The sequence below is a fragment of the Dermacentor andersoni genome, chromosome 2 (genome assembly GCF_023375885.2).
Source record: "Dermacentor andersoni chromosome 2, qqDerAnde1_hic_scaffold, whole genome shotgun sequence".
Lineage (NCBI taxonomy): Eukaryota > Metazoa > Arthropoda > Arachnida > Ixodida > Ixodidae > Dermacentor > Dermacentor andersoni.
In genome coordinates this window covers 118,933,352-118,958,767 of record NC_092815.1, presented here as the reverse complement: position 1 = coordinate 118,958,767, position 25,416 = coordinate 118,933,352, and the positions used below count along the sequence as shown (strand labels likewise).

General features: G+C 45.9%; 2 protein-coding genes across 2 annotated transcripts; both read right to left on the bottom strand.

Moving 5' to 3' along the window:
• Positions 1-5,705: 5,705 nt before the first annotated feature.
• On the bottom strand, positions 5,706-9,010 carry LOC126541315 (uncharacterized). The gene is made up of 2 exons (XM_072286265.1): positions 8,919-9,010; positions 5,706-7,111 (listed from the first exon to the last, which is right to left on the bottom strand). The coding sequence occupies exon 2, from the start codon at positions 7,080-7,082 to the stop codon at positions 5,898-5,900; it is 1,185 nt and encodes a 394-aa protein (XP_072142366.1). The 5' UTR covers positions 7,083-7,111; positions 8,919-9,010; the 3' UTR covers positions 5,706-5,897.
• Positions 9,011-13,577: 4,567 nt separating this feature from the next.
• LOC129387573 (uncharacterized) lies at positions 13,578-18,616 on the bottom strand. Its single transcript, XM_055076653.2, has 2 exons — positions 17,850-18,616; positions 13,578-14,584 (listed from the first exon to the last, which is right to left on the bottom strand). Exon 2 carries the CDS (start codon positions 14,552-14,554, stop codon positions 13,877-13,879), a length of 678 nt encoding a protein of 225 aa, XP_054932628.2. The 5' UTR covers positions 14,555-14,584; positions 17,850-18,616; the 3' UTR covers positions 13,578-13,876.
• Positions 18,617-25,416: the final 6,800 nt, after the last annotated feature.

Genomic DNA, 25,416 nt, shown 5'->3' with positions numbered 1-25,416 from the left:
CACATCATGATTGGTCGCAGTGCACGCTGTGTTTTTCACTTGTCTCGCCGATCTTCCTTCAGAGTATTGTGGTGTCGCGGTTGTACTAGCTTTACGTAGTACCGACTAAATTCAGAAAGCAGCACTACAAAGCATAAACTTACCTCAGTGAATTAATTAGAGCGATGCTTCTAGTTCGATGCTATGATTCCGTGGGCGGATGGGCATCTGCGCAAGAAACCTACCCACATTCTGGCCGGCTACACATACAAGCTGACATTTACAGATGTCAGGCCGATCTGAGAGAAAGAACAGATAATGAAGCAATGAAATGTGAAACGGGACATTCGCGACACCATCGAAGTCTGAGGGTGGAGGCAGTAACAAAGAGTTAAATAAGGGATGAGATAATAATCTCCCGTAGCCATGGATATTCGTATTCTACATTCCGAGCGCGGCGTGAGCTTAACATCTTGAGTGAAAATCACATAAAGCGATGTATCAAGCGTTGCGTTGCGTCGGCTTGTTCACCGTTCTCTCTGCCGCTCGTTCCTGGTCACCCCTTATCTCCTGAACGAAGAACTAATCAATTAACATTTCGCTCTTCTCCTGGCTGTGCCTCAAATATTTTATGGCTTGTATGGATCGCACAGGCCTTAGCTTTTGCCTCGAATTCGTGCATTGCAGCAAGCTGCTATAGACATAGTCATCAATACCCAGATGGTCATCTTGGGAAAGTGGTCACCTTGTACGCGTACGGCTGAATGGAAAGACTTGAATCAACTTTCAGCGTCGTTCAGTTGAGATCATGAATATATCTCTAGGATTAGAGCTAGTACGGGCGGCAGTTTAGTGATGCTTCACACTCATACATGCCCGCGTACGAAACACGAAACACGAAACTTTTTTTTTTACTTTGAGCTCTTCGTGCGACCACATCTCCAAAAGGAATCTGGCATGAAGTCGATAGGCCACGAAGTTCTAGAAATTCTGCTTTCTATTAGGGGAATCAAAAAGAGGAGACTGCACCTCTCAGAACAAAGTTACTGCTGGAAGGAACCACGATTCCTTGAAGTAAATCGGTTTACTGCGTAGACAACATATATACATATCGCACTTCGATTGTATAGAGTGTTGGGTTAACAGCTAACAGGCTACATATTCCATATGAGAGCCGCGCAGTATACATAAATGTGTTCCCAAAATTGGCGTGCAAGGGTAAGCGCAGTTCACATACTCAACATAATAACTTAATCCTCAAGAACGTGTTACGAAACACCGCGACTTTGATACCGTGTAACGCGCAGCCGTCATTTCTCACGCTGAAAAGTGCCCCACAAGCACGAAGTCTTTTTTTGACTTATAAGAAAGAAAAGTTTCACTGCTGGAAGCGAGTGGTTATGCCGAAGCAAGGTGTATTCACCGACGTAGTTTCGGCACTGGATGACGCCCGCCTTATTAGCTCGCATAGGTCTTGGGGCACGTCAACGTTTACCTGCAGAGACCGCCTAAGCCGCGTGCCGCAAACCGGCCAGGTTATTTCAGACTCTATCTCTGCCATCTCCAGACCCCGTGAAACGGTGAACCTAACCCCGCCGGAGCAAGTCGTAACCAGTCGGCTTTCCGTGACCGCGTCCACGTCGCGACCTTCCTGCAGTCGGCCGCCCCACTCTTGGCACGCGACGCCGGGGTCGACCTATAAAATGCGGCCACCGCACAGCTCTTGATGAACACGACCAGCCGAACTGCGTAGTCCACAGAGTTTTTGAGCTGCGGGAAGTGCTGCAGCTTCGCGCACACCATGTTGTCAACCGTGGTCAACTAGTGGGTGTTCTGTATCGTCACTCCTTCAGGTCCTGCTCGACCGTCGTCGGAGGAAGTGGCTACAAACAGAAGAAAACCACGGTAACTGTCTCACACAGTGGTGGACACATCAGCCGCCGTATTTTGGGAGGAAATGGAAAATACGCTGAAGGAGAAGATGAGTGCGGAAGCGTGGCGCGCGAGTCAATGAGGGCACAAACGGGCCGTAAAAAAGAATTATGCTTATCGTCACGCTTATTCGTGTCGTTCCTTCTTTGGCTGCCAAATATATATATATATATATATATATATATATATTGTCACGCTGTATAGCGATGGTGAAGCTTGAGGTAAAAGCTTAATATCTTATTGGACGAACTTGTGGCCACTTAGACGAACAAATTTCCAAGCACAGCGATATCGGCGAGCGCAATCATTCGAAATCTCATCTCAAGGGTCAACTCCACCCGCTATTTATACATTATGCGCAGAACATTCTAGATAGGATAGGATATGATATGATAGGATATATAAACTTTATTGAAAGAGTAACCAGAATAATCGCTAATGGTCGAGGCCCCTAGTCCAGGGCTTCGCTGGCTCTTGCCATCTTTTCAGCTCTCTAGATCAGCTTGAGCAGGTCACTACAGCTCGCATACATTCGATAATGCACAACACTATTCGCCTCGTGCGCGCAATATTATTAGACAAGACTCCATAGCTACAGAATAGGCGCGACACCATCCAAAAATTTTTGAATACAGTGTGTGTGTCTCGCGCCTAGCCATAATGAATCAATAAGTAGTAATCTACTGAAGTACGGTTACCATCGAAAAAAATAACCACGTAAGTGTGGCAATATGTCGTAACTTAAAAGGAATGAAAAAAGTCCGACACAGACAAGCTAGTGACAGCAAGCTTCTTCTTTATCCGAAGTGTTGCAAATGTTGCAGTTATTCTGGCAGGGTTCCCAGGAGAGGAGATAAAGATGTATTATAAGAGATAGGCTGTGGGGTAAAGCTTAGCTAATTACGATATTCCAGCATGCTAATAAGCGTTGGGATAAGAGAAGAGAGAGGGAGAAAGCGAAGATAATGAGGAGAGAAAAGCGTTTGCGCATGAATAAAAACAGAAAGAAAAGTTCCAGCAGAACCCATCTGACGATGACTGTCGGAGGTAATGCGATTAGCATTCAAGCAGTGTAGCGACGCACCGTATTGCTGAAAGCACGCTCATTTAGAATCCGTAATGCATGGTCATTGTGAAACTTCCGTTGCTTTGGCTACTTTTGGCCCACTTTGCTATGACACTCGCTCGCCAAGGTCGGCCCTGAGCATGAAGGCATGACGACGACGGCATGACGACGACGGTATGACGATGATGCAGTGACGGCAATGAGATAACGAGAAAAAGAAAGAATGACGCCGACGAAATGACGAAGGCAATGTGACAAAGATGGCATGTGTGTGTGTGTGTGTGTGTGTGTGTGTGTGTGTGTGTGTGTGTGTGTGTGTGTGTGTGTGTGTGTCTTCTTTATCTACAGGTTACAAGAGGTCCCAAATTAAATAAACTGAAATCAAGCAAATCAACATAAGTTCCTCAGAAAACTACATCCTAAAATACATGATTGCTAGGAGTAGGTTGTGGAATGATATGCAGGCTGCCGAACAGATGGCGTGCATACTAAGAAACTAGCATTATTCTTGGCACTGCCAGAACCTTAATACGCTGTAGCCGCATTAGTAGTTAACGCGAGAAATGCACTCACGATAATTGTTATATATAGCACCAATCCAACACGCCGCATATCTTCAGGACACGTTTCGCGAAAGGGGCGCAAGGTAAGAGTTTGCTAGCGAATTGGTATGAGCTGCGTACTAAGTAGCTTCAATTTCGCATTACAACGTGTTCCAAAATTGTTGTTGCAGGCATAATTAGCAAGCTCCTGTTAATTACGTGCTTGCTGAGTGGAATCGTTCAGACATGTAATGTCCACCGCGGGGCGCATAAAACAAGCCACATAACAAACAGCACAACTCGCATAGACCTCCGTACGTAAGTGACGATGTTTCCATTACTGATAAAGGTAACTAATTAAACAGTTACTTCATGAGCCGATAGCGCTGCCTAGTCTGATGAGTAGCAATAACGTTCATACACGGGTATTTCACGCCTATTTCACGCGTCGTTAATTGAAAACGACTCCGCCGAAGGAATCACTAAAGTCCGCAGGCTAATTTTTCCGCAATTAAAAAAAAAGGACAGCAGACTTCTGCGACCCTGTGGAATAGTGACCCAATTTCCAGCGACGCTTTTTTTTTTTTTTTTTTTTGAGCATACGCATTGTAATTTTTAATCGCTTGTAAGAAACCACGTACTTTTAAACGTTTCCCGCGTGTGACTGACACGTAGGCACTGTTTCCCGCTCGCTATAACGCGTTTGAGCACCCAATTGCTATTTGATTATTCTTTTTTGAGTTCGTCTTAAAGCTGCCTCATCGTGTCATTGCACCGAATCGCCCAGCTCTTCTTACTTTTGTTTATGGAATTTTCAGACAAGGCTGTACTTCACCCACATGCTTCTAACTTCGCATGCATACCGGCCATAATGTTCCTCCATAAACCGAATTTGATGTCAGTAGCTTATAGTCATCCACGGACGACGGGCTAAATACTTATGCTGTAACTGAAAAATACACTTTGAACTTGGCCTGCACATCACCGATAACTTTCCCTCTACAACCACGAACGATAAGCAAGGTGACTCGCTTATGTATCGAGGACACCACAGGCGCTTTACATGACGCATGGAAATTGGGAGAAAACGACAGTTCACTAATTATTTGGAAAGCTACTTATTAATTTGGAAACGCCAGCGTTCACCGCACATTGCACGTAACACGTCCCAAAATTTCACCAAATGTAAGCACGTTGTGACGTAGAGTCCTTTCGGGACATTGATAAACACAGCGGATAACAGCCGCACAACGCATTCGAGCACTTGATAAAATTTTTGATGAAGGAGTGAAGAGCTCGGAACGCAGAATCTTGCAGATGCGATTGGCGTGTTCTGAACTTTGTATGTCGCCTGCACATTACCATAACATGCCCCTTATTTTCCCACACTATAAACAATGTGACCCAATTAATTCACCAAATACACCGGGGGAACTGACTACGAACGTCGTATACAGCGTAAAAAGACGGTTAAGTAGTTATTTGCAAAACACATAATCAAGCCATCAACGCTGACGTTTCGCTTCACATTTAACCTAACATAACCCTCTGTTTTCACCGAATGTAAACTCGGTGTGACGTTGAATTCGCTCGTGGCACTGGGAAATATAGCTGATAATGGCCATATAACGGTTTAGAGCGCTTGTTTAGGAAATATTTTGTAAAGGGCGTAATTACCTGACGCTCTTTCAAAATTTGAATGATAATCGTATCAGCAAGGAACGGGCTATTCCATCTTTCCTTTGGGGATTACACCGCGCACATGGGCATGCAGCACCCATTCATTCTTCTTGTCTAACAGAGTAATGAAAGGACGACTATGTATTTGAGAATAGAGGCGTATACAAACGCCGTCTCTACGTTTTATTGATATTAGTAGGGTTTCTCTTTCAAAAAATATTTCAAGCATAATGACTTCAAGGTGGTTTCATTTTTGCGTTCCCTTGTGCCACGAGGCTCTAACTTCGAGACGTGTTTATGGTTTAACTATGTAAAAAAAAAGCGCATGGGGACATTAAGCAACAAATGCGCCAACAAAAATCGGAATAAGCATGTTTTAACTCAGTCTTCAAGAAACTCTTGTCAGATGGCCGCCGCAACAGCACTTGAGCAGAAGTGAGCTGTCGCGTTAATTCGTCCAAGCTGCAGGTCAAAAGAATACATTCATGACCAAAAGGACACACATGTGCACTTCAATATTTAATTACACACAGATGGCCGAAGACGAATTAGCTTCGTTTTGTCGAAAAAAAATGTAAATACAAATAAAATTGCCGAGTTTGACTCTGCCCCACGTCAGTCATCATGACGCACAGCATCAAAGCAGCACCAGACGGCTTCGGATGTCAAAACCGCTCGCTGGCTGCCGTTTCTCAGAGCTACCTGCTCTGTGCTGGCGGCGTCCAGGCTTTTCTCACACGCGCGAACGGAGAACTTGCCGAGGTCGTATAGGTGATGGTCGTGTTGAAGAACGGCCTGGTCGCCAGTCTAGTTACCGCCGAGGGTGACGTCCGCATTGTTCTCTTGCGTTGGCCGCGATGAACCCGGACGTCGCCGACTGGCGACCGACGGATGGCCATACTACCGATCAAACAGACTTCCTTGCCATTTCGCGTGGCTGTACGCTTCCTGTGACTGGCGACCTGGCGGTACTCGTTGAAACACGCGACGGCTTGCTCGGAAATGAAGAGGGACACGCGTAACGGTTTGTGACAACACACGCAGTCAAACCGCTCCACCGTCGACTCGGTTCCTGTCCCACTGACCAGACAGAGGGGCCCATCGTCCGGAGGCGTCAGCGTGACTCCCACGCACGCGGTTGTGGTCGCCGACAACACGCGTGGTTGCGGTCGCCCAAACAGCTGATGGACGCTGTGTAGATCTTGGCTAAGCTGAGCGCAGTGACGGCTTTGTCCACCGAGGTTTTCAGGCGTGTTGAGTGTCTCGGGAACACTGACATTGTGCCGCAACCACAACAGGCGTGTTGGAGCCCCATCCAGCATCTTTTCCTTGGTGTCATATGGGCCCAGCTGCTCCTTATTGCAGCCCTCAGTGCTGCCAGTGGCTGCCTGGTCCTGTTGCCCGTAATGGTGGTCCTTTGTGTTCATCACGTGCAGGGTCGCATCGTAGGCATTGGAGCCAGACTCATCCACAGTGCTTCCTTCTTCCTCCGAACACTGCGGGGACGAAGAGTGCTCCAACGGCTGGGTGATCTCGATGCCGCAGTCGTAGACATCGCGTATGACTTGCGTCTCGGGCTCGCCGTTCTCGACGTACTCGGTCGGGTTCATCGCTCCGGAGGTGCTTCCACGTTGTCCGACGGCGGAGCCATGCTGGCCGAGTGAAAACAATAGATCCGGGAAGTCAGCGTAATGCGAAGGCCGTAGGTGAACCAAGGGCGTTGGTACTGTAGCCGGCGAGGATATAAGTTTCTCCCCGAAAACGTACTCGGTCCCGTTCCGACGTCCTTTGTTTTCGGGCTGGTTGTTTAATGCCGGCAGCGGTCTACTTCGTTTATGTTGCGAGTGTGCATTGAATTGATGCCTCGCTTGCTGACGGTGCATATCTGCAACAATGGTTCGGCCTTCCTTGCCTGAAACATGGAAAAGAAATTTTATTACAGTGCGTCTTATTGCTTAGAGCTACGTTAGATTTAGAAAGTTCGTATGCATTCACTTCCTTATTCCATCATTGCTGTCGCATGACGACTTTTCACGTGCAACGAGCCGTATGCTCGAGACCAAGGGAAAGTGGTAACAGCAGCTGTAGTGTGGGGATAAATGCGAACTAAAGGAAATAGAGAACGGACGCAATTCTACCTTACAATTGGAAGCTACCTATATTTCCATTGGCCTTGTCGAACTTCTATGGATTCCAAGCCAGTTTTTGTAAAGTGTGCTTACGCTGCAAGAAACGTTACTAGGACGAAGATTCATGCCCAAAAAAAGACAGAAGTAGCCGGTTCGTGCAGTAGTATCTACGGCGTATTATTTATTTGAACGCACTTTGTATTGTGTGGTAAAAGGTGAGGGATAGTCCACGGTGAACGGTCAAACGTCAGGGCCAATTCTGGATTCAGGTTCACCAATTGTGTATGGAGCTAACGTATAAAACGGTGTTGCGATTGGGACCCCTGAAGTGGTACCCCAATCAGAAAGTGAACTAAGTGTTTGCAGCAAGGATTTCTAAACATGGCGAGAGCGTTCTTTCTTTCATTCTTTTTTTTTTCTACATGAACTGCTATCATTCAAAAGGTGAACAAGTTTCACCAAACCTGTGCGCCACATTTGCATCTAATATTGGACGTCTAAGAGCGAAGCCCGGTGCCGCTTGAAATGTGGTTCGCAGAATTCGCTTGCTCAGAGTCCGTTCGCCACGACACTCAGATCATATAAAGGCTCACTCACACTAGGCCGACTTAACACCGATTTCGGTCTGCCGACTGTCGGCGACCGCGTTTTTTACCTTCGTATCAGCGCCTCTGTCACACTGTACCGACGCCTAACTCTCCGTCGACCGCCGGCAGATTGTCGGCTTCGGTACGGCGTGACAGCTCTAGAGGCGCCGACACGAAGTTAAAAAACGCTGTCGCCGACAGTCGGCAGAGCGAAATCGGTGTCGGGTCGGCCTAGTGTGAGTGAGCTTTAAGGGAGACGCGTGTTACACGGTTGATATCAGTTCCAACGTTCAGTTCAGCCTTCAAATACGGCGGTCAATTTCGTGGCGTATAACTGCGGACTCGACAAAGATAAGGGACAGCGCGGCAGCGTACACGCTCCCCGTTTCTGTATCCTGTACGCTCAAGTGGCGCGGCACGATAAGTGCCATGGCGGTGAATCGGGCTCGTTGGTTGCTAGAGCATATTCATTCACATATTTCCGGCGCAAGCTTGAAGACATGTACGCAAAGAAACGAACGAAGTAGACGGGATGAGGTTTCGCCCCGTCTGCTTCGCTTCTTCCTGTGTCTCTCTTCAAGTTAGCGCTGGAAATACATGAACGCAAACGATAAGCGCGTGGAACTAGATTCCTTCCTCGCGCTACAGTTCCGCGCGTTTCGTTTGTGTCCGGTACACGGCGCCACACGGCGCCTTCACTCGACGACGCACTAGTACAGCGTCACTTTGAAATTTCGAGCTCTAAAACTAGAGAGACATGCCTAATAAAAAGCCAGCATCAATTCAGAAGAAATAGGACCCGTAAACGTACTTCTTCCAGTACCACTGATGTTTGAGAGCAGATTCACTTCAGGCAGGCTTCGCGCTTTCGAGCGAGGCACAAAGCCAGCCTGTTTGGTCCTCGCCAAGTATGTAATATGTGCCTTGGACACACTAACAAGGCCGTATGCCTGAAAGTGGCGGCGAAAGAGCGGAAAGGATGTAATAATAACGTTATACCTACCTTATACCAGAAAGGCGCACGAACGAACTGGTGGCAGCGGGACGACGTAAGCCTCTGGAACGCTCCTTGAGTGAAACAAAGGAAGCGCACGTGCGGCGGGTGCACGCGTTTCGAATGACGAAGAAAACCCGTGACACTGAACTTCTCCGTCTTCTTCTACGGTGACCACCATGTCCGCCCTGGTTCTTAACTTTGTCATGCAAAACTTTCTTTCCTACTCGCATCTATTTCATTAATATTGTAAGTCCCTTGTTTCTTCGTTCCTATCTTCTTTCTCTCTCTCTCTCTCTCTCTCTCTCTCTCTATATATATATATATATATATATATATATATATATATATGTGTGTGTGTGTGTGTGTACGTATGCATGTATGTATGTATGTATGTATGTATGTATGTATGTATGTATGTATGTATGTATGTATGTATGTATGTATGTATTATTCAGGCTGGTTGCGCAAGGTACTCTTCGTGCTCTCATTTATTTATAATAAATGTTATGTTTTAAGAAATCCCCTCTAATATATACATTATATGCGTGCGCAGTGCCGCTATCAATATGAGCTGTCTAACTTCGCCGCCATACTGGCTTACGCGAATGCAGTGCGTTGCACTGTACGCTCGGTCGCAGTTGAGTTGATAGTGGTTGCTTCTGTGCTTGCATGGTCTACTCGGTATGACGTGGCGTCTTCTAAGCTGAAAATAATTTTGTGAGACGTGTAGGAGCGACTCGACTAGACATGGCGGAAGTTCTTGCTTGGTCCGGACGGAGCACTCAGTGCGATACGTGCGCGCATGTTTGAGTCTCTATACAATCGGCCTCGAAGATCATCTGTGTATTAACAAACACTCGTCTCACGGATGTGCCCTTATCGAATTTCTCTCCCTGTAGTTCACCTATGGCTGTTGCTTAGCAACAATGAGCAGTTCAAAATACAGTGATACAATCGTAACGGCGTGAATGGGTTTCTTGAATTGGAAAGCCATCCAAACTTATGTGTAGATACAATATACGCTACTAGTTTGTTATGTTCAGCTTTTGTCCCCAAATAAAAGATTGTGTTTGTAATAACACCATGTCGTTATAAGCCGCAAGGTGATAAAAATAAAACAATTTTTTTGTTCGATTTTGCGATAGCTCCGTCCTCTCCGATGCACCTATACCAGTTTTGCTGAAATTCTGTTGCCAGAAAAAGCCGTCGCATTCTTTCTATGCGATGTCTATTGCACGTACCTTATACTGCTTTACAAGGCAAAGAGGCGCGGGGCTGAAGCAGGAAGTTTCTGTTTCATGTTCTATTACTGACCATATACTGATTGCTGTGTTGAGCCACGCTATCGTACTCGTATACAAAAGAGCTAACGCAAACCTGTATGTCTGCGTCTCAAATGCCGGTAAAAATTCTGCTAAAACTCTGTTATAGCTGATCTGATATGGGTGAGAACGACATCGGTTGCTGACGGAATTACGCTCACGATTGGCACTTGCAGGTGTTTCGGGGTTTCATTGAACTGACGTTACGTGAGCACGCTTAAGTTTCAGCTTACAGTACCAAGCGATCAGATGGCGAGAAGTTCTCCCAATTCACGTTCACAATCCACAGACGCCGCTGCTCTTTCTGAACCATATACACGGGTCCCCGTGGCTAGAGATGCCCATGACAAATTTGCGCAGCCAAGGAGTTGCGCTTTCTGTAGCTATATTTCTGCAACCAAAGACTACACAGTGGTTCTCCGACGTCCTTGTATGTGGTGACCTCACGTAACTATACCTCACGGAGCGAAGTAAAGCACTTCCCTTGTCGCTCCACCCCATGCGACGCCAACACATTCAAACAGCTCCAGAAAGCAGAAATCCAGAAAGCAGCAAAGGCTTACCGCACACTCGTCAATAGCCCGATGAGTATGTCTGTACATCGGGTCACACTTTGAGAATTAAAAATTTCTTTAAATTAAATTAAAATGAATTAAAAAACCTGCCAGAAATTTCTTCAATCAATGAATTCTAAGGTACCAGCAGGTCGCGGGGTTTGAAAACGCCATAAACGCAATCAGTCTACAGGGTGTTTCACGTAACTTGAGCCATACTTTAATAATATGCGAATGCCACGTAGATCGACTAACCAAGGTAATGTTGGGGCCTTATAACGTAAAACTATTCCAATCTCTTTTTATTCCAAATCGGCCATTATAGCCAGAATGGTTCGGGTCCAGCTCATATGGGCGGGCGCCACACCTATATGGGCAGAGCCCCAGCCATTTTGACGTATATAAGAGGGCTAATGACCGATTTGGAATAAAAACAGATTGGAATGGTTTTACGTTATATTGGCCTTGTTTGCCGTCGCTTGGAGATACTCAGACTACTTCTTTCTGGTTCTGCCTAATTAGATTATTCGTTTGAATTAATTAATCAACTTCTCTATTATTATAATTAAGTGAAGAATGTCAACGAGAAAATTGTAGAGCAACATGAAAAATTCCTGATACACCTTTCTGTTGCTCATTACGTGGTATACGTAGAAGGCTTTTTTTCGAGCGTGAAAGAAGCCCGCGAATACACGCAATATTGCCACGCGACTTGCCGTTCGAGGCACTTTGCCTGTATTCGCGATCTTCTTTCACACTCGGAAAAACACTTTTTAATTAAAAAGTTTTCTGGCTGCCCTGGGAGAGCGAAAGAAGGAGAAAGAAGGAGAAAATAAATGCCTGATTATGGATGATGTTACACGTACCAAAAATTTGAAGTTTGGACGTTCGTTAGGTGCTTTGAAAATAATTACTGAATACTCTTTTTCCTACTTTCAAGAAGTATGCGAGGAGTGTCGTTGGCTTACCAGGTATCCTCTACAACTAGCTGAGATGCGTTGTCGGCGTTTCGTTGAAGTAGGAATAGTTTTATGGGTGATCTACGAAAAAGAAAAGTAACGCAGAAGCTCATCTGGTGGTTGTCCAAGTATGCGTAGGCATTGTACCACTTGCTCATCTCCACGCAGCCCAGTGTGATTATCAATGTTAGGGAACTGAAGCGTGGGTACAGCAGCTAGCGAATTGAACTTCGTACTGCCTCTCGCTTCAACACGAACTAAGCGTCGAGAACACAGAGCACCCGAAGCTATCAGCCCTCGGCCAGTACTGACTTTGAATCCCATCGCAGATCGCTTTCAAGATAGGGCCCGTGCGGCCATGCTCAGTCAACGCATCCTAGATACCAGATGTGCACTCTGTTTTATGACGTCATGCTTTCTGGACCAAATTTTTTATTGCCAACCCGGCGCGATGAAAGCAGTGACGCCAATATCACCGCGGCTTGCTCGGGAGCATCCCCATTAGATTCCATGGCAATCGAGCAAGGTAGCACGTCTTCATGAATGGAAATGCACACGCCTTGTGATATCTAAGAGGCGTTGGCCCAGTCGCGGCACATGCAGCTGTAGCCGGAGTAAAACACCCCCCCCCCCCCGCCCCCCCATCCCGCCCCGTCCAAATTCCCACCACCCTAAGGTACCTTGCGCGCAATGGAAGACGGCGAGCTTCCTCCCCGCCTTCTTCCCTTGCGCGCGCGATATCGATGCCACCATCCTCGGCTCACCTAAAGCCCCTCCGTACTGCTATACCGCTGCCGGGAGCTGATGTAAGATCTTTAGGCTCACCCTCGCGCGCTTTCTATCGCCCGCAAAGCGTACGTCTCGCGGCCGCGATGTTATCGCACTTAGACTTTATACGAAACGTCGCGGCTACGACGGCTGCGGAATGCGCCTGGAGTGTCCATATAATTGCTGTCGCATTAAAAAGTTTAAACTGTGTAGGTTAACCCCAGCCTGTCTCTAAAATCACTTACAGTAGCCACCTTTACAGGCTTATTCCATGAAGCATGCAGGAAGTTTTCCCTATGTGCCGAAAGAACTCCAACGTGCCTCGTAGTTGACATTTCCAGAGAATATGGGGCATCTTATGGGTGACTTGTGGCCAAAGTTTCAAAAGCGTCAGTTAATTATGGGTCTTGTAAAGCAATCAATAATTACGTGCCCGCAAATGTATTGCGCAATATTCCTCAATATCCGAGAGAACTCTACCTAACACCGAGTTCATATTTACTGAACAGGGGCGACATATTAGCTGTAATCGTGTCGAAACTTTAACGTTTCTAGCTTAGTTATCGGTGCAAATATTTACTGAACCCTTGGTTTCTTCCTACTTTCATGCGTTATGCGAAATCCGTAATATTTCCTCAGTGTCTCTGACGAACTAAAATAATCAGCTAGCTTATACAAGGTGAAAAAAAGGGCCAGGTTATGGGTAACCTTAGACGAAGTTCCAAGCGGGTGGTTGAAATGCAGCATTACAGTGGTCCAGTAAAATTGTAAAACTCTCCAATAGACAGCCTACCAGGCTTGTAAGCAGTGCTAAATGTCTCCCCATAGTGTAGGGAGTAAGGCATGACAGTGGCCTTACCATCATACAGGGCTGCTCGTTTAATGTATCTGTGCATGTACGCACGTTTGTGTGAAATCCCTGTGTTTTTTCCTTAGGAGAGAATCTCGCAATCTTTATATATTGCGCCTCATTCCTCTAACCCAGTCTCCAACTGCTCCGATTGTGTTCAATGAATTACATCGTTTTGAAATAAGCATGTCATCATTACCACCACCTTTTGCGCACGAAAAATATCATTTATTAGTCTACATAAAATTGTCAGCCTTCCCTAAACTATAAATTTAGAAATGTCGGAGCATCTTTGTCGATGACTTGGCTCCATATGCGTCAACTAGAATACGTCCGTGATTTAGAGCCTGGTACATCTTGGCAAAGCGGATTCATACGGCTAAGTTGACGTAAGCGCCCTCCTGCGGAAACTTATGGTACCTCTGTAGTTCGACTTTGTACCTGAGGCGTCGACGAGGTAAACGAGCCCATGGTGAGGTGCCGTTAAAGCGGCTCTTCAACGCCTTTGGTATCATGTACAGCGGACGTCATATGCCGCGTGGATATCCGTGCACCAGCAGCTGCGGCCGCCGAGGAACTCGCAGCCGTCATTCAGGGCTCCTCGATGCTGACCACTCGTATGGCGCGGTCCACCGAGATGGCACGGGCCGCGGGAAACCTCGTTACGGACACTGCGCCACATGCTGTCACCTGCGTTGGCGTCGTTCTTGGCGTCCCTCGCGTGCCGCAGTGTATCGTCGTCGTCGTCGTTGTCGTCATCGTCATCGTCGTCGTCGTCGTCGTCGTCTTCGGCAACAGCGTGCGGCTTGGCTGTGGCGATCTCCCCGGTCTCTCGGACGTACACGTTCCAACATCGCTGATTCGGAGACTGCATGAGTCGAGCCCGCTTTGTATGAAGAGCGGTGGTGATGAGGTCGAAGGTCTTGCCAGGTTCGTCTACGAAACGGAAGCGTAGGCAGGATGGAAACGGTAGCCCAGGAAAGACAGTGGTCGAAGGCAGCTCGGCGTGGAAGACCAGCACAGAAGCAGACCATGGCCCGCCAAAGCCGTCGGCGCCGTTGCCAGTACCGTTCCGATCGCCAGTGTGTTCGCCTTCGTCGCTGTGTGTTGACATAACGCTGTCCTCCGTGCGGAGAGTCTGGATGCCATGCTGCCGCTGCCGCTGTTCTAGGCTCTGGCCGTTAGCCATAACGGCGGAATGGCAGAAGATCTCAATCACCTGCAACAAAGAAACACCTGCATGTGAGCGCCTCTGCACTGCCTAGCCTAATTCAGGGGCAGCAATTACAAATATTTTCGTGATAATGATCGAATACGTCGCATTATACGTCGATGAATTACAAAGGCGAAAGTAGGGGGGTCGTAGGTGTCCTTTTCGATTAAGTTTCGTCCATTATTCGAGGTGCTGTGGCTTACTACTTGGTTAATGAGACCACTTTTGAATGCATGTGGTTGCGAAAGCGTTTTATTGAAATACTGCTAGAATAACGCGATGGTCGAGTGAATATTATTGCAAGAACAGCCGCTTTTGTATCCTCACTAACATCCTATATGAACGCTGGCAGCTGTGTGACTGATGCGATTCCGCTGCCACAATCACCCGACGCTTTTTATCACTCCCAAGGAGCGTCCGTATAAAAGACCAATCCCAGTTAAAATGCATGGTGCGCATGGTGTGCAGTGCATGGTTAGCTTCAGATGGAACAAGAAAACCGCGAACAACGACGCGCCACTTACTCGGTTCAGCGGCTTTACGAGGCGAGGCCTGAACTGGTGTAACAAAAGGGCCAGCCTGTTCTCTGGCACACGCTCCAATGGTAGAACAAATGATAATGACGACTATGATGAGGATGACGACGACGACGATTATTATTATTATTATTGTTGTTGTTGTTGTTATTATTATTATTATTATTATTATTATTATTATTATTATTATTATTATTATTATTATTATTATTATTATTATTATTATTATTATTATTATTATTATTATTATTGTGATGATGATGATTTCTTGTTTGTGGCACAAACACACCGTGGGGGGATAGGCCACGAACCGGGTGGCAATATGATAAAAAAAGGAAAATAAAAGCAATCAGAAACTCATGCGCTGTCAGTGCTCGCACGCGCTCTTCTTTCTTATCTTTATCCAGCGTTCCACCTTAAAAAAAAAAGAAAAGGGTAAAATGGACAACTATTCGATTTAACGACTTCAGCGATTCCTTCGTATCTGAACTCATTTGCTGTCACAGCATCATTATCTCACAGTGAAGACCACCATCTTATTTTTGTACGTTTGTTTGTTTGTCTTCTGCCTATTATTGTGGCTTGCCTGCTAGTTTCTTCCTCAAATAATTGCGCTCTCCCTCTTCGAAGAAATGGGCAAGAAGCCAGCGGTTACAGGGTTCTTGGTTCGGCTCGGGGATGGGGTATATTAGCTTTATGCAAGAGTTTTAAAAAATGATATATTTGATAAACGATGAATATACATTTTTTTATACTGCGGACAGGAAAGTTTTGTTTAGCTAAGTAACCTCTGACTATTTTATTTGTGATCCACGCAAGTTCCGGCATAGTATAATGCATTTGTGAAATTCGAAGTACATGGATGTAAAAAAAAATCATACCGTCTTCCAAAATCGTTGAATGCGTTTTATATCGCGCCGTGAAACCGTTGTTTATATATCGACGAGATACCATGGATGAATCAGCAAGTCATAGGAGCAACGTGTAGATGTATATACACGCTTGCAAGTAAAATGAACCCGTATTCAGAAAAAAGGAGTTCTTACGCTAAAAAACTGTCTGCAAGATGAGTTTCCAGCTAACCGTGATGTTTGACTTATTCTTAAAAACGGCCAATAAATTGCAAGAAAAAAAAAACCTTGCTAACACAAGGTTTTGTGAATTCGGTCCCCGCTTGCCACCGACATCCACAAGGTGTGGCATCTCAACGTCAATTTTCGTGGTGAATAATTGAAAGACAAAACCACATATCTAAGATGCGAAAGCGCCTTTAAGAAGTGCATTTAGCCAGACGGACGGTTGCCACGACATCGGAATGTTGGCGTGGTCTTTCGCGATAGCCTTATAACATTCCAGGGCTCGTTCTATATTTTAGCTATTTCTATCAGAGGCTGCAAACGTACTTTTCTTTTGCAAGGTCAGCGCTACTACATTATAAGGAAGCAATAAAGCGCGCTAATTCGAACGACTTTGCTTTAAACGAGCTTCACTTTCTATAGAAAAGGCAACTGAGACGCGATACGAAACGAAACTTACTATAGCTTTACTATATAAGGCACAAGCAATGAATTACAAGTAGTTATAAGCCCCCGGTGGGAAGAAAGAAACTCACACGGAATAGGCACGGGAGTTCCCCATGGGAAAGCCGTAATGTAATACTAGCTTGGTTCGCACCTAAGTGATGGTGCAATCGGGAAACCATCATGCTTCTTCTTTTTTTCCTCGTTATAACGAGAACACCAAGTGCGTCGCTGCCCAAGATTTCAGTGTTCAAGTGGTGCTGGCCACGTAGAATATATGCTCGTGAAAACCAGTTTCACGTTCGTAAGTGGTGCTCATGACCGTCGATTACTATAAGGAAATTTAGGTTTTGCGCCTCCAAAGTTATAAGTGATGTAAACCACCGGATGCACAAAAGAACACAAGTATACGTGCAAAATAACGCAAAGGAAGTACAAAAAGCAAGCAATCACGGCATGAGGAATTGGGTATACGCTGAGACGTTTGGGTGCGCCATTTCTAAAGCTTCCTATAAAGTCCCTCATAACGATTGACTCTTACGAACAGTTCTAGCGTAAAAACTTATTTCGCTGCATACAGGCCCGGCTATTAACTTTTTCCATCGGGCTGCTCTTGTTTTAATCACAGCAAAAAATATATATATAATTAGGCACCAGCGTGCAGCATGCACCCTCTTCCATACACGCCATTTTGTGAAGACAAATGCCAGACATACCGTCGTAGTCTGTCGGCTGTTGCAATGTACACAGAGAAGTTTTATTTTAACGCTATAATTCACACGCACGCACGCGTACACACACGCACACACACGCGCGCGCACACACACACTTGATCGATTTGTTGATTGATATCTGATTAAGCTACATCTAGGCTTCACGAGGCGCCGTGAAAGCTCTAAGCGAATTTCTCTAAGCGCGCCGAGGAAGCGTACATGCCTGGCCAGCTCCCATTTCCGTGACATTGGCCTCACAAAAAAAAAAAAAAAAAGATGGTCTTATACGGTACATCTAGCCTGCATGCGATGGAGATGCTTTCCACATAAAAAGTCGTCGCATCGAAAGGATCCTTCTCTGCGCAAGAAAAAAGAAGAAAAAAAGACGCCTTGAGTACGTGTCCCTGGCAAGCAGTTTCCGGTATGTATTATAAATAACCATCTGGAGCATAACGTCACATATCCGAACTGCATGGCCGTGCACTACAGGACGGCAGCTCACCCCCTTTCGTCGCCTTCACAGTTACACGTGGAGCTACAGGTGCTTTCCCGGTTTAGCAACAAACAGGCCGACGGTCATGCCTGTCGACTGCGCGCCGCGACCTGGTTTCGACCGTCTCCGTTTTCCCCCCGCACTATTCTTCGAAAACCGAGCGGCGGTTTGCACAGGCAACTAGAAAACCCGACGGCGGAGCAGTGTTTCTCGCGCCGGTACACGCACTTGCGCGCGAGCTTCCTTCGCGCATGAGAAAGAGGCGTAATGCTGCCTGACAAAAAAAAAATGAAAAGAAAAGAACGACATGTTGGCGAACGGCACCGCGGTGTCTAGCGTATGCATGCGAACCGGCGTGTACGGGTCTGCGCGGCAGTTGTTTCCCTCTCCCCAAGCGGCGGAGAGTGTGTAATACTCGCGGGAGCTAAGCCAAACGGCTTCCTGTAAACGCAGCAGAATCACCTTCGGCCCTGCCACGGTGCGTGGAGGAAGCGCCGGCCGCCGCCGACAATGACGTTGGAGGAAGCAACGCCGCGTAGTCCGAAATAATGGAAGAGGAGAGCGCTGGCGCGAGCCGCCGTCTTCGCCTCTGAACCATGACGCGGCAGAGCAGGCACTGCACGCGAGACGCTTATGAGGAGCGCCGCGTTTCTGCCCGCGCTCGCCTCTCATATGGTGCACGGAGGGCCCCTGTTCCGCAGTATATATCACGCCCTGCACGAAATGCTGAGCGTGCGCTTGCGATATGCACGGATACGTGGTTCCTCCTGCAATTCGCGAACACGGCCGTGTACACTTTTCCTCCATCTTGGTCGCTGAAGTGCAATCAGCAGCTGGCGTCAGCCAATCAAAAGCGCGATCCAGCTTTTCCGATCAAAATATACACGCTCGCGCTTTCCGTGTTTGCTCGCTTGCTATACGCCGCGTGTCCATATACCAGTCTACAAAAAAATTCGAGGGCACTTAGTTATCGCTACGTGGGTGAATGCGAAAGCATTGCGACCACCGCGCGATGCTTAAGCATTATGCCACAGCGCAAGGACGTGGATTCGAGTGCTTTAATTAACTATAACTTAATTAACCTTGTCTTAATTAACGCCTCCTTAACACCAAACGTCGCAGGTACGAGTGCCTCAATTAAGTATATCTTAATTAACTATGTACTAATTACCTTTGCCGCAATTAACACCAACGATCGCGTGCTCTAGTGCTTTAACTCTATCTTAATTAACTGTGGGTTAATTACATTCGCCTTAATTAACACCAAAGGTAGTGGGTTCGACTCCCACCAAAGGTCGAGGGCTCGTAGCCTTTTTGTACCTTCGTGCGACCACGCCGACACCGGATTCTCCGCCTCATGGGCCATTTAATGCTTTCGAATTAATACGTCGCCTACCCAACTTATCAAGCGTACAGTATCAAATACTATCTTGAGCGCCACAGTACGCCTCGTGCATGGCTTCCGCCTTCATCTACACGCATAGCCGCTCTCCGTACAGGGAATTAACGACCACAGCTGAGAGCAAAATGTAGTTGAATAGCCGCGCTGCTGCACAGAAAGGTGAGGGCGGCCGTTAGGGATGTTTGAATTCTCAGAGCCCGCATATCGTGTTTCTTCGTCCATGTTGTCGGGACGTTTACAAGGTTGAATAATCTGAGCCGCGAAGTTCAATGTTCGACGAAAATTCCTCGGTCGAGGGTGATACAGGGTCAAAATAAGGGCGGGCACTCGCTTATGAAGTGGAAGGAGAGAGTCGTACATAATCGACGTTTCGGGGCCGCTACGCGTCTGTTGTTCGCAATGAAGAGGAGCGTGCGATGGGTCAGATTATTTATGAGCCGCGAGTACCCTTTCTATACACGCACGCACACGTTTCTTACCTAAAGGTGTTACTCTATAAGCTTCAAACAAAAGTGACGTAATTCGCATCAGGCAACTCCACAGAACTTGCCTGCATGCAAGGCGACGGCGTACTTTTTCTCATACACATTTATAAGAGTAGAAGAAACGAAACGAATTTTAACTTCACAATCTTCGCCTCCGGATCGCATAGCCCGCCTTGAACTCTACCGCTTCGATTGGGATAAACGGAGGTCAGGCGCCGCCGTGCCGAATTTTAAACAGTCCTTCGTGCTCGGAATCGCGCCAATATACGGTATTTGTTTCTTCGTATACCGTGGAGGCTTCCTTGTCCGACGCGCATCTTCGGGACCTCGCGTGCGCGCACCACGTGGGCGTCTATAGCGAGGCGTCGAACCGTGATGGGCGCCGCTCACCTGTCACGAGAGAGGCTGCTTTCCGTCCGTTCTACTCTGACGGACAAGAAAGGCGGAACGCGTGAACGCCAGAAAAAGAAATATATATCAGCGTTAAGTCAGTCGTACATGCTGAAGCGCATGGGGGATTCGCGGCGATCGCGCTCTTTAAAAAAGCGGGCGACGCATTCCTGTGTAACGGCAGCCGCTGGTGCACTGCACGCTCTCATTCTCACGATACAAGGAGCTTCAGTGGCCTCCTCTCTTTCTCTCCTTCCTGGGCTTGGGAGCGAGCGAAGAGCGCGCCGAACTGCCCATATTGCGCTGAAGCTCCTCCCACAGTAAGGCCCCATATAGATAAAACAAGTTTATCTTGGCACCATGTCTCATAGTCGACAGCAGCGCCAGAACACAGCCTATAGCGAGCGGAAGAAACGAAATTGGAGGGACGCGACATAGCTTCGGAACGCTTATTGCGCCTGAATGCGGCAACGCTCTCGAAGCACTATGTACCAAGCTTGAGCTTTCGACTGGCAAGAGCTGAGCGTTTTTCACGCAACACCGGTGAGAAAATTCACCAGCAACCCATGCAGGAGCTTCGAGCGTGAACCTTCCATAGCGAGCCACGCTTAACCCGACGTCCCATTTACCGAAAGGAGCCTCCAGTCATCATTTGAATAGTTTATTCTCTCTATCTCTCTATCTATCTTTCTCTCTTTCAGCTTCCCTTCAGATCCACAACAGAATATGAGCCGAACTATACGCGTTAAAGCCTTTACAATATATCTTTCGCCTGCGGATTTTCTTTCCATTTTTGTATCTTTTTTTGCAGAAAGTCGAAGAAATTATATGAAATGTTCTCTGCGTGAGAGAGTACCCGAAGAGTGCCGATGTAACATGCTATATATGGAGAGGAATAGACAGACGGACATTGTTGTTCAGCAGACTTCTTTCCCATACAAAAACAAAAAAGAACCTTCGAAACATGTACATCAGAATTAAAATGGAGCTGGGACAGGAATAAGAAATTGCGGCACCACCCATGTCACGATGGATGTCGGCATTATAATGCGATTAGCAATATAGCAAAGTTGCGCCATAACGTATTGCTTCCACATAGACGCGTCATGTATGAGGCTTGCGTACGGCTGGGCGCTTTCCTTTGGACATGCTGGGCCATTCAGAGCGGCCGCCACGAATTCCACGCGTGGCGCTTGTGTGTGCGAAGTACACAGAACGGATGAAGTACTCTAAGAATGCTAATCGCATTAAAAGCTGCTCAAACAGCAACTTGACATGGAATCCTGTTCCTTAGTTCTTGGCGCAGGTACGACAAACAGTGCATATTAGTGTACAGGTAAAAAAGAAAATTAGCGGAAGAGAGAAAACAAATAAAAAGGCTAAGTAACGTACTCGTAAACAAATACATTAAAATCCGTACAGTGTTTACATATTTCAGCCCACTCATCGCAGCACTTGCATTTAAAACATGTCATAAAATGGAAATTGCACAAAAGAAAGTGAACGTATTTCCTTGAGCATCTGTACGTTTAGAAACGCTACAGTCGAAAAATAAATTGCGCAAGTCGAAATTTACTAGGCCGCTTTCCAGATGGCAAAACAGGCCACCGCACTGCGCTCCATGATGCAGCGCCTTCCGCACTGAAAATATTTTCAAGCGATATGACAGAAACAGTGACCCCATAACACAGTGTAACGCACACGAAGTACTAGGAATATATGAGGATCTTATCTCGAAGCTGGAATTTGATAGTCGCCTGGACTGCAGCTGAAATACGCAGTGATGATGCGAAATATAACGATGAAAAAGCGACTACCCGCAGTTCATTCATTCATTCATTCATTCATTCATTCATTCATTCATTCATTCATTCATTCATTCATTCATTAAACCCTCAAAGCACATTGTACATTATAGAGTGGAAGGGCATAAGGAAAAAAAAAGAATGTTAACACAACACTTGCGGCATTACAATGCGAAAACAAAACAAAGACACTTAAGCTAAAAATAAATGCAAAGGATAAAGGAACCTAACAGGCACATACTAATATAAATCTAAACATAAACGCACAATAATACAACTGCAACATTGACTTGTTAGGGCATAATCACTAAATTATGTTTTCTATTGTTTTCCTAAAAAAGGACAGGATCTGTTATGGCGTCTAACGATGGCGACAAGTTCCTCCATTCTTTACATGTTTTAGGAAAAAATGAATGCGAGTACGTGACTGGGGTGTTACAATGAGGTATGATGACTTTCTGGGGATGGTTCAAGAGAGAAGAAATAAATGATACCGGCTGAATCCAACGTGAACGCAGGGTGCTGTTATGGTAGAAAATTTCATGAAGAAGAGAAAGACGGCATAGTTTGCTTCAAGAGGCTAACGATAGGATGTGCAAAATGCGCATCATTTCTGTTACACTGGCGCTCTTGTGGTAGTTAAATTTAAGATTATTCTTGCCGAGCGATACTACACGGCTTCAAGGCATTTAATTAAAGTAGTACGCCCTGGGTCCCATATGGATGATGCAAATTCAAGCTGCGGACGAGAATAGGTGGTGTAAAATAGCAGACTCAATGAAAAGAGCGCTAAAGAGAAGTTTCTGCGAAAGTATCGTAATGTGCGAATAGCTTTTGATGTTATATGTTCCATGCGTAATTTCCAAGAAAGATTGTAAGTAATGTGAACACCAAGGTAACGATAAGAAGTTACAATCTGCAATGGGACATTGCTAAGAAAATAAATACTAAGTATAGAGCAGGTCAGGTTATTACGAGAAATTGATTTGCACTTGTTTATGCTTAATTCCATTTTCAAAATACGACACCAGTTAGTGATGCTATCAAGGTCAATTTGAAGGGCTTTAATGTCGGAATAGTGAGCAATTTTACGATACAGCACATAATCATCGGCAAAGAGCCATATACCGGATGTTTGGACGGACACTTTCAAAAAATATTAAAGGTTTCCTTTGGCAGATAGCACAATTCTAGTTCATGAGCTGGTCTACTCGAAGAGGCGGACATCTCTTGCACGAGAATTTAAATGCATAATTGACTAATTAACAAAAAAACACTAATTAAGTTTTTAACGAATGACCTTATTGCAACTTATAAATTGTAGCCGTGGAGTTCGCAAGGCTACGAACGAATTTTGACGATGACACCAGTTTCAATATATTAATTCCCAAACTTTGCGGAGAAATGCATTAGCGTTCCAGTTGCTCGCGTCAACGCATAAAACGACGTTCTGTTAAAAAAGTAAATGGAACGCCAATGCATTTATCCGCAAAGTTCGGGAATTAGTATTTCGAAACCGGTGTCATCTTGAGAATTCGTTCCAAGTGGATACGCCTTGCAAACTCCACGGCTACAATTTTTTAATTGCAATGTAGGTCATACGGTAATTAGTTAAACACTTAATTAGTTGATTTTTGTCAGTTAGTCGACTGTGCATTTCAATTTATTGTGTGCAAGTAATGTCCGCCTCGTCGAGTAGACCAGCTCATGAACTAGAATTGTGCTATCTGTCACAGCCAACCTTTAATTTTTGAAAGTGTTTGCTGAAACACCCTGTATGAGACGAAACGTAAGTAGGTAAGAAGGGGCCCAGCACTGATACTTGAGGCACACTTGAACCAACTGGCGCCGAAACAGACAGACGTTGTTAGAAAAGACGAACTGAGCACAAGGCGTAAAGAAAACGCGTATCCAGGTAATCATGACCGGTTCAATATTGAGCACTCTTAGTTTATGTAACGGCAGCAAAGGGCTTACCTTGCCAAATGCTTTAGCAAAGTCCAGAAATATGTAGTGAGTTGCGAAACCAATGTCTAAATATGCATGTAATTCGTTAGTGAATGACAGGATCTGGGTATCACACGAAAAGTGTTTGCGGAATCCGTGCTGTGTGAGAGTGAAAAAATTGTTGGCCTTCGGGAAATTAGCCAGCTGTTTGAAGATAATATGCTCCATTATTTTGCAGGGTACGGATGTTAGTGAAACTGGCCTGTAATTGTCAGGATTATGAGTTTCTCCGGGTTTATGGATCAGGATTACTTTGCTTGTCTTCCAGTCTGTTGGAAGGGTTCCAGAATTATACGATTGCGAAAAAAATGCATTCAAGAATGATGGAACGGCATTCAACCGTGTTACCCAAGAATTTTGAATTTATTTGGTCAACACCATCAAACGGCTTTAGTTTTAAGTTCTGGACTACAGCTTTTATTCCCGTGGCACTGAATATAATAGGATCAATTTGATAATAGTGAAAAGGAAGTTCACCACTGAAGTCTGACGATGTAAATGAATTAACAATGAGTCATTTAGCATGCTGGCGCATACGTGGCTGGCCACAGGGTCCCCAGATGGTGTCGATAATAATATTTTATATCTACTATTTCCTTTTGCAGTATTACAAGAACGCTTAGGATTCGATTTCAGTAAATTTTGGAAGAGTTGTGTTGAAGGACAGTTTAGTAGCTCTGAAAGCAGACAGGTAGCTGTTTGTAGCATATCTGTGCGCGAGCCATGTAGCGGGTTTTTTACATAGCTTCGAAACACGAAATAAACGTTTATTCCTTTTGGAAAGTTGATTTAAGTAGCGGTTGTAACTAGGAGCGTTAATACTCCTATAGACGTGTCGAAAAAGAACACGCGGACTAATTAATTCTGAAACTTTATTTTTGAAACTGCGTCAGTTTTCTTCAACCGAGCGATGACGAAACTGCAAAACTATACCACGAGTGGTATAGGCTGTGCGCCCAGATTCTGTGTGGCGGTTAGCTGTGTAGCTCGATCCGTTGTGCACCCGCGTGCGCTTGTCTGATTCGCGTGAGCTCTTAAACTCACGAGCAAGGCGGACACCGCGTCGGTCGGCCTCCATTTTCTTTGAGGAAATTCTCGCTGTGCCTACAGCGTAACCAGACTCGTATGCTGGGTCGCAGCTTATATTACACGGAACGACCCTTGAAAATGCCGGCCTGCGTCCTACAACTGCGCAGCGACTTTCTCATCCCAAGTACGGGGTAACATAGACTTTCTTTCTTCTTTTTTTATTCGCTCACCCAATTATCCTCATTATTAGTATTAGTATTTTCGAAATTGCCTTTATGCAGACTCCAGCAAACTGCATAACTTATGGGCGTACTGTCCAAGTGAACAACGGACACACAAGTACGTTCTCGAACTAAATGCCGGCAACGAGACGATCCCGTAGAGATCGAGGCCGCACGCTCGAAGCAAGGAAGGGTATATAGTAACCGGTCGTTTTGAGGTTGCCGGCCGGAGAATCG